At 39.8% G+C, this 12,467-nt stretch overlaps 1 protein-coding gene across 4 annotated transcripts in view; it reads left to right on the top strand.

The window, feature by feature from the left end:
- GPHN (gephyrin) overlaps positions 1-11,679 on the top strand; it is a 303,926-nt gene extending 292,247 nt beyond the window's left edge. For all 4 annotated transcript variants that reach the window (XM_072864401.1, XM_072864398.1, XM_072864400.1 and 1 more), the window contains 6 exons: positions 874-961; positions 3,036-3,109; positions 5,981-6,045; positions 7,344-7,447; positions 8,657-8,753; positions 10,712-11,679. In XM_072864401.1, the coding sequence (XP_072720502.1) occupies positions 874-961; positions 3,036-3,109; positions 5,981-6,045; positions 7,344-7,447; positions 8,657-8,753; positions 10,712-10,845 (562 nt within the window). In that variant the 3' untranslated portion in view covers positions 10,846-11,679. The remainder of the gene's footprint in view (positions 1-873; positions 962-3,035; positions 3,110-5,980; positions 6,046-7,343; positions 7,448-8,656; positions 8,754-10,711) is intronic.
- The last annotated feature ends 788 nt before the right edge of the window (positions 11,680-12,467 follow it).

The following is a 12,467-nucleotide window of genomic DNA, read 5'->3' as shown; positions in this document are numbered from 1 at the left end:
GCATTTAATATATTGGAAATTCTTTTGGATTCCTTTGGTCTTGTGTAAGTTGTATTACCGAGTTTCTCCACTGCATGCCTTGAAGCTCTGTGTTAGCATCAGTACTGCTGTTAGATAGCTAATGCCCACTTCAAAGTTTCCAGTTTAGATTTAAAAAAAAAAAAAAAAAAGAGTTAAGACACCAAAACTGAAATATACTCCGCTTCTATCCTTCACCTTTGCAGTTATACTCTGTATGGAGGAACATCACAGCTCACCTTACACTGTTTCTCATGAAGGTAAATAGGCAGTTGAACAGGATGGATTGTGTTTTTTCAAGATGAAGTGGATGTACAACTGGCTTTGCTGCAGAGCCCTCTAATGGAGAAGACAAAGAAAGGATTTACTCCCACTTTTCACTGACCGAAGTTTGAAGTGGAGCCTTATCCCCATTTTTGCACACATCAAATAAGCTAGACAGGTAGCACTGCAGCCAGCTTGGTGGCCAGTAATTTTCATGTGTCAGGCCCCTTTATATAGCCCTGTCAGTTCACCCAAATCATAATTTGTATTGCTACCTACTGTGCAAATTACATACTTTTAGACGCTTGTATTAGCGTTCTTCAGTCCCAACCTAAAGTATCCCACTGTTCCTGTTGCAAAGCCCTTAGACAGAAAGGTGCCAAACAGTGTGGTGTTCACTTAATGAGATTCAGTTCTTGACTTGAATAAAGCAGTGTGGAGTCTTAAGAAGGAAAAGATATTATCCTAGAGCTATATCTCTTTCTTAAGATACATGCGTGTATATACATCTGTATGTGTGCACACAGACACTTACACTACAACTCGTAATAGTTCCATGCCACTAATCTGCTTGCCTGTTCTTTTCTGTAGCCCAGATGATTTACTGAATGCACTGAATGAGGGTATCAGCCGTGCTGATGTGATCATTACATCAGGAGGTGTATCTATGGGGGAAAAGGTATGCTAAATTTAAGTATGACTTGCTACAATATATGTAAGAATTTCAAACCAGAGTCTGTCGTCAGAGCTTCTACCTTTGTATTAATGTTTATTAAAAAGGGATCTTACTTTTTTTGGAACACTTAAATGTGAATTAATTAAGAAAATAGTCTTCAATGCTATCCTTATTCTCTTTGTTCTTATTACTCTACTATAGTAGACATAGTACAACAGGGAAGATTTTAATTCTTGATGTGATTTGCAGATGTGTTTTTATTTAAGGAATGATTTACGTAGTTATGATGAGGAAAGTGCTTGGTTTATACCACATGAAGGCAACAGACTTCTTTTTATTCTTAGAGCAGGTAAAATGTAGATAGAATAAAGCTACTTTGAAAGTACTTCGAAAAGCAACCTGAGTATATAAATAGCTCTTTCTTACTCAGCAGATCTATTTCCTGAACATGCCAAAGCTATATCTGTTACAAAAATAGTTTTAACACATTTTGTGCCTGATAGTCCTACAGAGGCAATACATACGAGACACAGTGAGCTGATATATTTGCCTTTTGAATCATTAACAGAATTGTTGATTGAGTTCCTGTTGGTAATCCCTGTGCCAAAACCATCAAAGAAAATAGGGATACACAGATGCTGGTGGGGCGTAGATGAACCTGCAGGACATTTATTAATCATGACTTATGCGAAGGAAAACTCAGATTACTTTTTGATCCCAGGCTGAATCTGTGAGTTTGGCAGGTAAAAGAAACATCTCTCCTTTTATAACTAACAGATACTAAAGACAGTCATTAGGAGATGGCAAACATGAGTGCTGTTTTTGTCACTTTTCTGAGTAGAAATCATATTGCTGGATACATCATGAAAATGGATAACTAGTTAAACCAGTGCCAATTACATTCAATCCCATTATTGTCCTCAGTATTCCTAGAAAAATAATCAAGGACAAGTGCTGGTCTTTAAATTGGGAATGTGGCAACATAGTGCAGACCCAGGAGCACTAGGAAGTGACTGGACTGCTAAATGGTCTTACAGGCATTTATGCCTTCTGGCTAATTTCTCCCCAGTCTGAATTTGAGGCAACAGCATAAAGTCAGTAGGCTCTATATTCCACTGATGGTTAGCCCGCTGATACTGAGCTTTCAACAGTTTTAATGAAATAACCGTGAACATCCAAAAAGTAAATAGAAAGTAAAAACGGGGTTAATGCAATCAATAATTGAGAATTCATGCCTGGCTGAAAAAAGTTGCTGCTTTCCAAGTATTTGAACACACACACACACACAAAAAAAGAGAAAGATGGGAAAACTGCAAAGGAGCTTCAGATTTACGGCTTCCAAAATCTCTCTTCACAGATGACTGTTATGTCCTGTGTCTTCAGTCTCACTAAACACAGCAGACAGGATACTACATCTTTGAGCACAGCAATTTTCAGTAAAGACTAAACAAGTAATTCAATTTGTTTTAATAAATGGATCGATTGTGTTTATGCAAAATCATTTAACTTAACTAACGCACAAGCCACCCACAGTTTTTCCTTTCTAAGGACTGTTAAACCCAACCACTGTGAATTAGACCATGTCCCCAAGAAATTACGATAATTACAGTATCCTGGAAAACTATGATTTCTACAGTGCAGTAATGATTTCAAAAGTACTAGGAGATCTCTGACTCTACTGCTAGATAGCTTCCATGGCAAAAGTTAAATAACTTGATGATTTTAAGTCTTAACTTTGAACCATAAAGGCTTTTTTCCATCTTTGACATAGAGAATGTTTCAGTAGTAGGTATTTGTGGGGTCCTCTAAGATTCTGATGCTGCAGCTGACTTTTAAGTAAATATATTACTATGTCCTCATGGAGTCAGGTTTGGCACCTAAAATGAGTCTGTTCTTCACCTCTTCTTTTTGAAAATACTTTCTTTCAAATACTGGAAATTCCCCACTGGACTGTAGCGCTTTCGAGATACAAAAAGTCTTTCATCTTCACTTGATATTAATTAATTGCTTTGAATGCTTAGATGATGTAAGCCACTTTGATGTTACTTAATCGATTTTCTTTTTTGAATTGAAACAGGACTATCTTAAACAGGTGCTGGATATTGATCTTCACGCACAGATTCACTTTGGCAGAGTTTTTATGAAACCAGGGTAAGAAATCTTTCTCCTTAGGCAGCACAGATGGAGGCTATATTGGGCCAAATATCCTATATAAGTGCTTCAGTCGATTTCAGTTTTCCAAATATACTATAAACCACATGGTAGATATATATGGGAAAAGAAGCAAAATCAGTCCTATTCAGATCAGTCATCATCTTCATGAGTGAAATTAACTGGAACAGAGAGATTACTTTTTATCAGTAAGAGATATTTTGCTGATAACTGTTGCAAATCAGGTTTGGGGTTTGGGGGGAAACCAGCATGGTATATAAACATGGCCACAGTCTTCACTGTGATCACAGAGCTCAGATATTGACATTGTTACGAAATAACTGGGGAACATAAGGACATTTAACTGCTGGTTTGCTTAACGAGCATCTCATTTCACTTCAAAATTTGCATAAGTCATTCCTACAAACAATTTCTTGAGAAAGGTGGAATGACAGCTAATTTACAAAGTTTTATCTACTTGGCATATTGAACATTGTAATTTTAAAGTAAACACAATCCTTTATGTGTTTAGTTTGCCTCAGAAAGCTGTTTCAGCATTGCTTTCCTTTACTGTAGCACTGCTAATTAATGAGTCTGGAATTGTGCTTTGTAGAGAAAATGAAAACTACATGTGTTGAAAATAGAGAGTTCCCTTTCACAGTCCAGTAGCGGAATGATGTCTCCAGCTCTGCCCCACTAACCATGGAGTGCGATTTGTTTGCAAGCTAGGTTGGCACGGTCCAGTAGCACAAGGCCAAGTGCAGCTTGGAGGACTGATTCCCTCTAGCCCATAACTGTTGCCAGGGAGCAGAACAGAAAGTGGGCGTTTGCTGTGAAAACAGACAAATACTTTTACTGTCTCTGCATACAATCCAGTAAAGAACTGCATGTGGGTTTGGTGCTTGTGCTGCTACTACCACCACCTCCTTTCCGTAAAAGGAACAAGTGAGCTGAAAGCATGTTTCTTCCCATGCTGGATGTAGCCCAGGCGTGGAAATTGCTCACTGCTTCTGTCATACTGCTACAACCAACGTGGGGAAGTCCCACAAGTGGGATCGGCACTCCAGCCTCTGCTGCTGACAAGAATGGATAACCTGATTTAGAGAATTCAGAATATTAAATTCTGGTTCTGGCTTATCTGAAAGCAAACGTAATTCTTTCTTCTGGTGATCCCTCTGTAGGCTTGTAGCAATAAACTTTTAATAACTAGCCAGAAAACCTTTAAGAAATCTTATTTTCCCCAAACATCCGTTTTCATTTTATGCCTGTCATTTCATTTAACCCCAGTCAGCAACTAAACACCACACAGCTGCTCACTCACTCTCCCCCTCACCGTGGGATGGGGGAGAGAATTGGGAAAAAAAAAGTAAAACCCGTGGGTTGAGATAAAGACAGTTTAATAGGACAGCAGAGGAAGATAAAATAATACTTATCATCATCATCATCATAGAATGTACAAAACAAGTGATGCACAATGCAGTTGCTCACCACCCACTGACCAATGCCCAGCCCGTCCCCAAGCAGTGATCGCTGCCCCCCGGCCAATTCCCCCCAGTTTCTATACTGAGCATGACGCCAGATGGTATGGAACAGCCCTTTGGCCAGCTGGGGTCAGCTGTCCTGGCTGTGCCCCCTCCCAGCTTCCTGTGCCCCTGGCAGAGCATGGGAAGCTGAAAAGTCCTTGACCACTGTAAGCACTACTTAGCAACAACTAAAACATCAGTGTGGTATCAACATTATTCTCATCCTAAATCCAAAACATAGCACTATGCCAGCTACTAGGAAGAAAATTAGCTCTATCCCAGCTGAAACCAGCACAATGCCATAAGAAAGGTATTTGCTGCTACCAAAACATTTGGTCATCTAATCTTACTGAGAATGTAAGCGCTCTCATTTTCATTGGCTGTAGTGCAACAGTAAATACTGTGTCTTAGTTTTTACTACTTCTGTCTTAAAAGGCCTTAGATATGAATTGTGATTACTGTATTGGGAAAAATTCCCTTGAGTAATTTCCAAGAGCAAAGCCAGAATTTGCTTTGTATGCCTGCATTTTGATGTGCTACATGTCTGCAGAGTGATGCCTGGGATTTACCATTCCTCCACTTGATCTGAAAGTTGCTGAGCTAATGTAAGGTTGTATCTTGTCTAGCAGCACTGCCAGAAGAAAGTACTGGAAGACTTTACCAATGATGCTGTTGAATTCTCATATGGGAATTCAGAGTTTCCAGTAAATATGAATTAGCAATTAGATTTTTTGGTACCTCAGTCTGTGCACTGGTTATAAGATTTGGAGGTCTGGCACATAGTTCCCATTACATTTGAGGCGTTTTAAAACAGAAACTTCAAACATCAACTTCCCCTGGTAAAAGAGGATATTGATTAGTCCTAGCAGATACACAACTAGGTAGTAATGATCAACCTCTGGCAAATCTCCAAAGTTGCTGCTGGTCAGCAACTATCATCTGCTGACCAGGTGATAGTTGTTAGCTCAAGATGAAGCAAAGGAACTCAGCCTAATTATTGTTCCTATAAAGTATAATTTCTAATGTTTAAAAGGATGATATTAACATAGGTATATAGAAAACTTTTTTTAATGGATGAGTCCCTTTTCTTTGCCAGCCACATTCTTGAGCCATCACATTACTGTCCTATTTGTATAACTAATAGCCCGGATGACAAGTCACTAAAGATCACTCAGGAGCAGCTCTGAAAGGCAGAGCGAGCTCTTTACAGATAGACCAAGGTCTTACCAGCAGGTGCTCATGAACTGCTGGGGGAGAGAGAGAGATCCTGTTTTTAATTTTCTGAATGTTTTAAATAATAACATAATAATATTATGTGCAGATATTAAATAGCTTTCCTTTTCCATAGCCTGCCAACAACTTTTGCAACTCTGGATATTGATGGCGTAAGAAAAATAATCTTTGCGCTCCCAGGTAAGATGTTTTGTGGATTACTTTTGTTGTTGTGCATAGATGACAGACATGAAAAAGAATAGTGACGTTTCACAGCACCTATGTCTGGTGTTGGCATCCCTAAGAAAGGTACCTGTAAGGTTTTCCCAGAAATTTCCAGAAGAGATGGACTTATAGGGGCATACTAAGGAGTTCTTTCTTGTTCCTGACCTCAGAATTTGCTGGTGTACAGGCCTTATGATTTCTTCCATCCACCAATTTCCTTGGGTTTTGTAAGTGGTACTATACAGGGGTGGTTTTTTCCTACAGCTCCCTCCACCTTCACAGTAAATGCTCTGTGCATGTAAGTCAGTGCATCCACTCTGAAGTATTGAAAATAGAGAGAAAACCGAGGGAGTGCTAAGGAACATGTCACAGAATATTTTTTTTTATCATGATCGCACTGTGGAACCAAAAGAGGGCAGCCCCACCGCACCTCCTGCACGCTGCGTCGCCTTGGGAGATCACCGTGTTCGGAATAAACATTTCCTTAGGGCTCTGGCTACAAACCTCTCTCCTCCTAAATCAGGAGGAATTTATTTTATTCTTATTGCTCTGACTTTACATGGATTTCTGACTACACAAGGTATCCTGTTCTTGATAAGCTGGTGGTTTTCAGATGTATCTCTAGTGCTTTTTCTCTCTCTTGTTTTAGTTGCTGCAGTACATTTTCTTCCAGGGGAGAGATCAATGGAGCATCTGTCTGATCCCAGTATTTATTTTAGAACTGTCATCTAGGGAAGTCCAGATGTGTAAGACAAGTGGTGTTTGACAGATGTTGGTCATACACCTCTCTTGTGAGTCAACAGAAAACGTATAAATCAGTGGGATTCTCCTCAGAATTTGTACTAAAGCATTTTGCCACTCTGTTAGGGAATTGAAAGTTATTTTTCCGTAGGTCTTAGAAACCTTCATCATGAATCAAGAGCCCTATCAGCTAGGACCTATACTTGTGCACAATAAACCCTGCCCTAGCCCCAGACAAAGCTAGGCATAAGACAAAGGGCAACGGAGGAACAGAGGCAAATGGTGGGGCCTGAGGAACATGGAGCAGTTCTGGTCAGGGCAGGATTTCAGCACACCATCAGCCAGAGTGTAGCTTTCAGCAGGTGTACTTGCCACATGCCACTCCAGTCTTGAACGAAACGTTTCCTCTACGTAGCATGAAAAGCTTTTTAGAGTCCTCTAGAGTGTAATTGCTATAAAAACATGAGATCACTTTCAGCATTTCACAGAGTAAATCAAGAGGGAGTCACCAGCAACTGTTCTTTGTCCTACAGGCAACCCTGTGTCAGCTGTTGTCACCTGCAATCTCTTTGTTGTTCCTGCACTGAGGAAAATGCAGGGTATCCTGGATCCTCGGCCCACCATCATCAAAGCCAGGGTAAGAAGCTTGTCCCCTATTTAAAAATTCTCTCAAGATGTTGAAGCACAGCTCTTTGGGCTCTGAAAGGCTGTCTTGTTTGGGGAATCTGAGCCCTAGACGGATTCTGGCAAGTTGAAGGGAGTTCACACAAAACAGAGGTACATTCTCAATCTCTGTTAATGGTAATATTCAGTCCCGTAGTTTCTAAGAGTTAGATGGCCATCTAATGGAGCAAGATACACAGATGCAGAGGCTGCCATTTGCCAATCAGGGAGGCAGGATGTTTTCCTGTTTAAAAAAAACATTTGTTTTAACCCATGGTAAAAAATGCAGAGTAATCTGGGAATACCTAAAGAGTTGGATAGTTCTGTATTAGCAATAGAAAATATAAACTTTAAAGCCTTTCTGTTCTTGAGTTATTTATATAAGTAACCCACATAACCCCCACCCTAAGCAATATAAATCCCTTAAACTCTTCATTTCACTCTTATAAGAAATCATGGATATTGTAACTCTGTTTAATATAGATTCAAGGCATGTTATTATAATGTATTATTCTTCTATTTTTGATTCAAGTAAAGTACCAAGGAACACATTGCCTTTTATAGTTGTCCTAGTGTTCTTGGCTATGCACTTTTCTCTTACTGCTTATCCCATGTCTCTCTTTTGCACTTCCTCAGGCATCCAGATTTTTCTTTATCTCACAGCTAAAATATTCTGAAACACAGAGCAATTTGTAGCGACCCTCACTTTTGCATGAATTTTCCAATGTGGTCTAAATTCCATTGTGAGCCATCCCCTATATGTCTTTTCATTTCAAAGATTGGCCATTTCCCTTTTGTTAGAGCTATCAGGATTTTGAATGCGAATAAAATTTTTATCTTTATGCAGTGTAATCCAGAGACCAGAAACGATAAAGCTTTTTTCCACAGAAATACTAAGTATTTAAACTCCTAGTAAAGGAACAGCTTTGGAATATTCCACTTAATGCATGTAGACTCCATCATACACTTTGATGTTATAACATCAGAGTTGTATTTCCCTTAAGTACTGCAGTCTCTACCTTCTACAGCTTTTGATCTTGCATTAGGACACCATCTGACCTCAAAGTGCAAGTTTTTAAAACGACTGGTTTTAGGGAAAAACAATTGAGCAGATGATTCCGTTATCTTAGACAGTGCAATCTCAATGCATGACATTTTCATCCTTTCTTTGCTTCTTCTACAGTTATCATGTGATGTAAAATTGGACCCCCGCCCAGAATATCACCGGTGCATACTGACTTGGCATCACCAAGAACCACTACCTTGGGCACAGAGTACAGGTTAGTGCCCAGTCACACAGACTGACAGACACACTCACACAGGTCCTTGCCTTCCTACATATATGTCTAAAAACAGCGAAACATGTGCACGTTTTTTCATATAACCTTCCTTACGCAGCCTGATTTGCTGGCATACTTGTACACATGCATACATGTACGTTAGTATAAAATTCAGTCATGATATGACTTACCAACTTAACCATTAAAACTTCCTTTATCTGAATAACCTGCCTTTATACACACAGACACACCCACACACTACACCCGTATGCTTGCATATGTGCACACATTCCTTTTTACAAACGTCCACCTGTGCTTACTTGCACTCACAGGCACATTTGCTTACTTTTGCTCTTGTGCATGTACTCAACAAACACAAATTGGGACATAGGTAGGAACAATACAAATAAAGGAAGTGTGATTCTAGCTGAACTGGAAAAGTAGAAGAGATAGCAGAGGCTGTATATGTTCTCTTAAAGCAGATTAAGACTTTATTAGTCATGGTTGCCACCTCGGGATATTTCTGGATACCTACCTGCAGTTGAGGTAAATACTATATTTGAATACTTTTTTAGCTGTGTACTGCTAGAAGACTGACTCTGCCAGTTTCTCAAGAGATTCAGGTCCTTAAACAACTAATTGTCTTTTTGCTACATCCAAATTGTTCAATACAAAGCACTATATACAAGTCTCCACAGGACAACATTAGCTCAAATGCATCTTACTGTTTACTCAGAGAAAGTTCTTGCCATTGACTCCCAAGATCGCACAGCCTCTGACATATTTCCAGCTATAAGTCAAAGTATTGCTTACATCTGTAACACTCTATTTGGTTTAACTCTGTTTTGTTGTGCACCACTTCTTTCCTTATGCAAGCAGACTGTCTGGAATCGTTTCTCTGTCAGTCTGGAAGTTTGAAAACCAAGAAACTAAAGGGCATGGCTTTTTATTGCATTTTCATTTTTTGTCAGTACTACCAATGTGATACTGTTTATCTTCAGGACATGTTGCAAAGCTCAGTGTCCCAAAGAAACGCATTCCTTTAGGTGGTATATGTTACAGATTTACACAGCCGGCCACCATAACAGGGTCTGACCCTAGGATCCGCTGAAAAATGTAAAGTCCGAGTGAAGGCTTCCAATTCCTCTTTTATTAGTTCTCAGGTTACAGCTCAAGCTGGGTGCCTCTGAAGAGGGACCCCTACCCCAGATCGCACCCTCCAATTATACCCGTACCACCCAGCACCTGATCCCCAAGTCCAATCACTTAATTCTGGTCGGTGGTCTCTTGATTTCTTATTGATTTTCTTTGTCGCTGGGCTGGCCTTCTTCTGAAGTTACCTCATTCTCTTGGAATGGTTTCCTTGGTCCTTATCTTCATTCTGCTCGCGTCCGCTGGATTCAGACAGTTCTGTGTTAGCAGCATTAGTTTTATCAAAAAGTTTACTCTCCGTCAGCTCTTGCGGCCTAAGGCTTTGACTACTTTAGCTACGAGTGCTAAGCTACTAATGCTAAACAAGACTATACAGAGAGAAAAATACAGTTAATCAAACTTACTTTGTAACAGTATATTAAAAACATTCTAGACTGTGCTGGTTTTAGTCTTTGTACAATCGGAATTAGGTACACAAATTGAAAAATAAAGTAATTCTGACAGGATTAGAAATTCCAACAGAAAAGCAATTTACTATGATGAGATATGAGGTACAGGTAATGCGGAAGGCTGGATGGGAAAGCAAAGGGCATGAGAGTTTTGAGAGCCAGAGCGATGAGAGGCTGACTAATTCTCTACAGAGTTCTCTGTTTCCATCCACCTTGGAACAGCGAGATCCCAGCTCTATGAATAAGTTAGCAACATGAACATCTTCATAAGAACAGCTCTTGTTTCCCACGTGGTGTGTTGCAGCATTTGAAACTAATTGAAAACGTAACTGAAATTTTTCTCTCGCTCTCCTGTAGGGAATCAGATGAGCAGTCGTCTGATGAGTATGCGCAGTGCCAATGGACTGTTGATGCTACCTCCAAAGACAGAGCAGTATGTGGAGCTTCACAAGGGGGAGGTGGTGGATGTCATGGTCATTGGAAGGCTATGATGTCACCAGCAAGAGCGGAGCTTTGATGCATGTCCACATATCATTGACTGTATCCTGTAATATGCAACGGCACAGCTAGTTTTTCTGATTTGGATAAAAGTTGATCAGTATAGTCAACATCTTGAATTATATTTCAAATGGAATTTAAATAAATACCTTTTAAAAAAAACTTTAAAACAAATCTTAACAAAGAAATTTATTCTGATTATATCAAAGCAACTTTTTCCTTTCCTTGCAATTGCTTTGTGTGTTCAATGCTAGTTCTAATAGCGGTAGCTTTTAGTAGACAGCAGTAGGTGCCTGCAGAACTTGTGTTTTTTCTCATCTTTAAGATACAACTACTTATGCTCTTAAAACAAGGCTGTCTGCTTATTTATACTAGCGTAGACAACACTTGGATTTCCCTTATTAGTATGCTTCATAACCGCTTCACAGAGAGCTTCTGCTTGTTCTTTATCTTGTATCTCGTGTTGATGTGCACAGTGCCAAAAGCAGAGTGGCTGCACTGGGAACCCAATGAAGCCCCGAGGTTTTCTCACCTCGCTGCGCATTCAGGGATCTCTCTTGTCCCGGCAGCCACCCAGCTCAGTACTCTTGGGCAGTAACTGGATACCTTTTATTTCAACAAACAAAAAAATTGCTTCCTTAAGTGCTGACAGCCTTTTTAACCAATACATTTAAAAATGTACAGAACTAAAAATTAAAAAAAATCAAAGACTGATCTTGTACAGATATTAGTGTTACCAGCATTCGTGTGGAAATTAAATGAGCAAAGAAATAAAACTAATGTTAAACAACTCTGTACCATAACATTTTCTGTAATGATATTGAAACTTAAATGAATAAAAAAAATCCTCAATCATTATTTAAAATTTCACCTGTTTAGCCTTGTTGTTTGAACCAAAAAACTAGCAGTTTAAAAGGGGATTTGGGGTGGGGGAAGAGGACAGGAAGGAAGGGAAAATAGTGTATGGAATCTAGGGCCTTCCCTCATGTACAGTATCACGAGTGAACTGAAAATACAGCGTGAGCTCTCTCTCACTCATCTCCCAAGGGACAAAGTGGAAGCAGTGTTTGGGGGGTTTTACAATTGGACAACTCAAAGCTGGAGAATACTTTTTTTTTCCATCTAAATTGCATAGCAGTTGCAAACAGCCCTTGTGCTGCACTGTGTGGAATTTGATAGAGCATTCTTTTTTTTTTTCATGAGATTCTGGTTTTGATACTGGGACTATTCAGCCCTCACCAGATTATTTATTTTGGTCATTTCACATTTCATTTAGGATTAAGACCAGAGCAATGCCCTACAACACCTTGCTTCTTGTAGTTCATGGGTTACGTGCCCATCAACTACATTCATGAAGCCAGAATATTTGTCTGTAGTGGTTTTTGAAGACTTGGTCAGGGAGGACACGGAAAACTGGGTTTAAGTCCTGACTGCCACAGTGGACCAGAGCTGTAGCTCTAGGATAACCACAGAGGGCATCCCTGAGGCTGGTTTTCAAACCAAACTCTTTGTTTGCTGTGCAACAGCCTGAATAATCCCTGCACAGGCCATTGCAAAGGCTGAAGGCAGGTGGGAACACACCGTGTTCAAAGGCACTCCAGGGGCTGATCTTTCA

This window comes from Ciconia boyciana, chromosome 6, assembly GCF_034638445.1.
Source record: "Ciconia boyciana chromosome 6, ASM3463844v1, whole genome shotgun sequence".
In the NCBI taxonomy this organism is placed as follows: Eukaryota; Metazoa; Chordata; class Aves; order Ciconiiformes; family Ciconiidae; genus Ciconia; species Ciconia boyciana.
The sequence above is the reverse complement of the archived record's forward strand: the minus strand, read 5'-3'. Positions and strand labels throughout refer to the sequence as shown.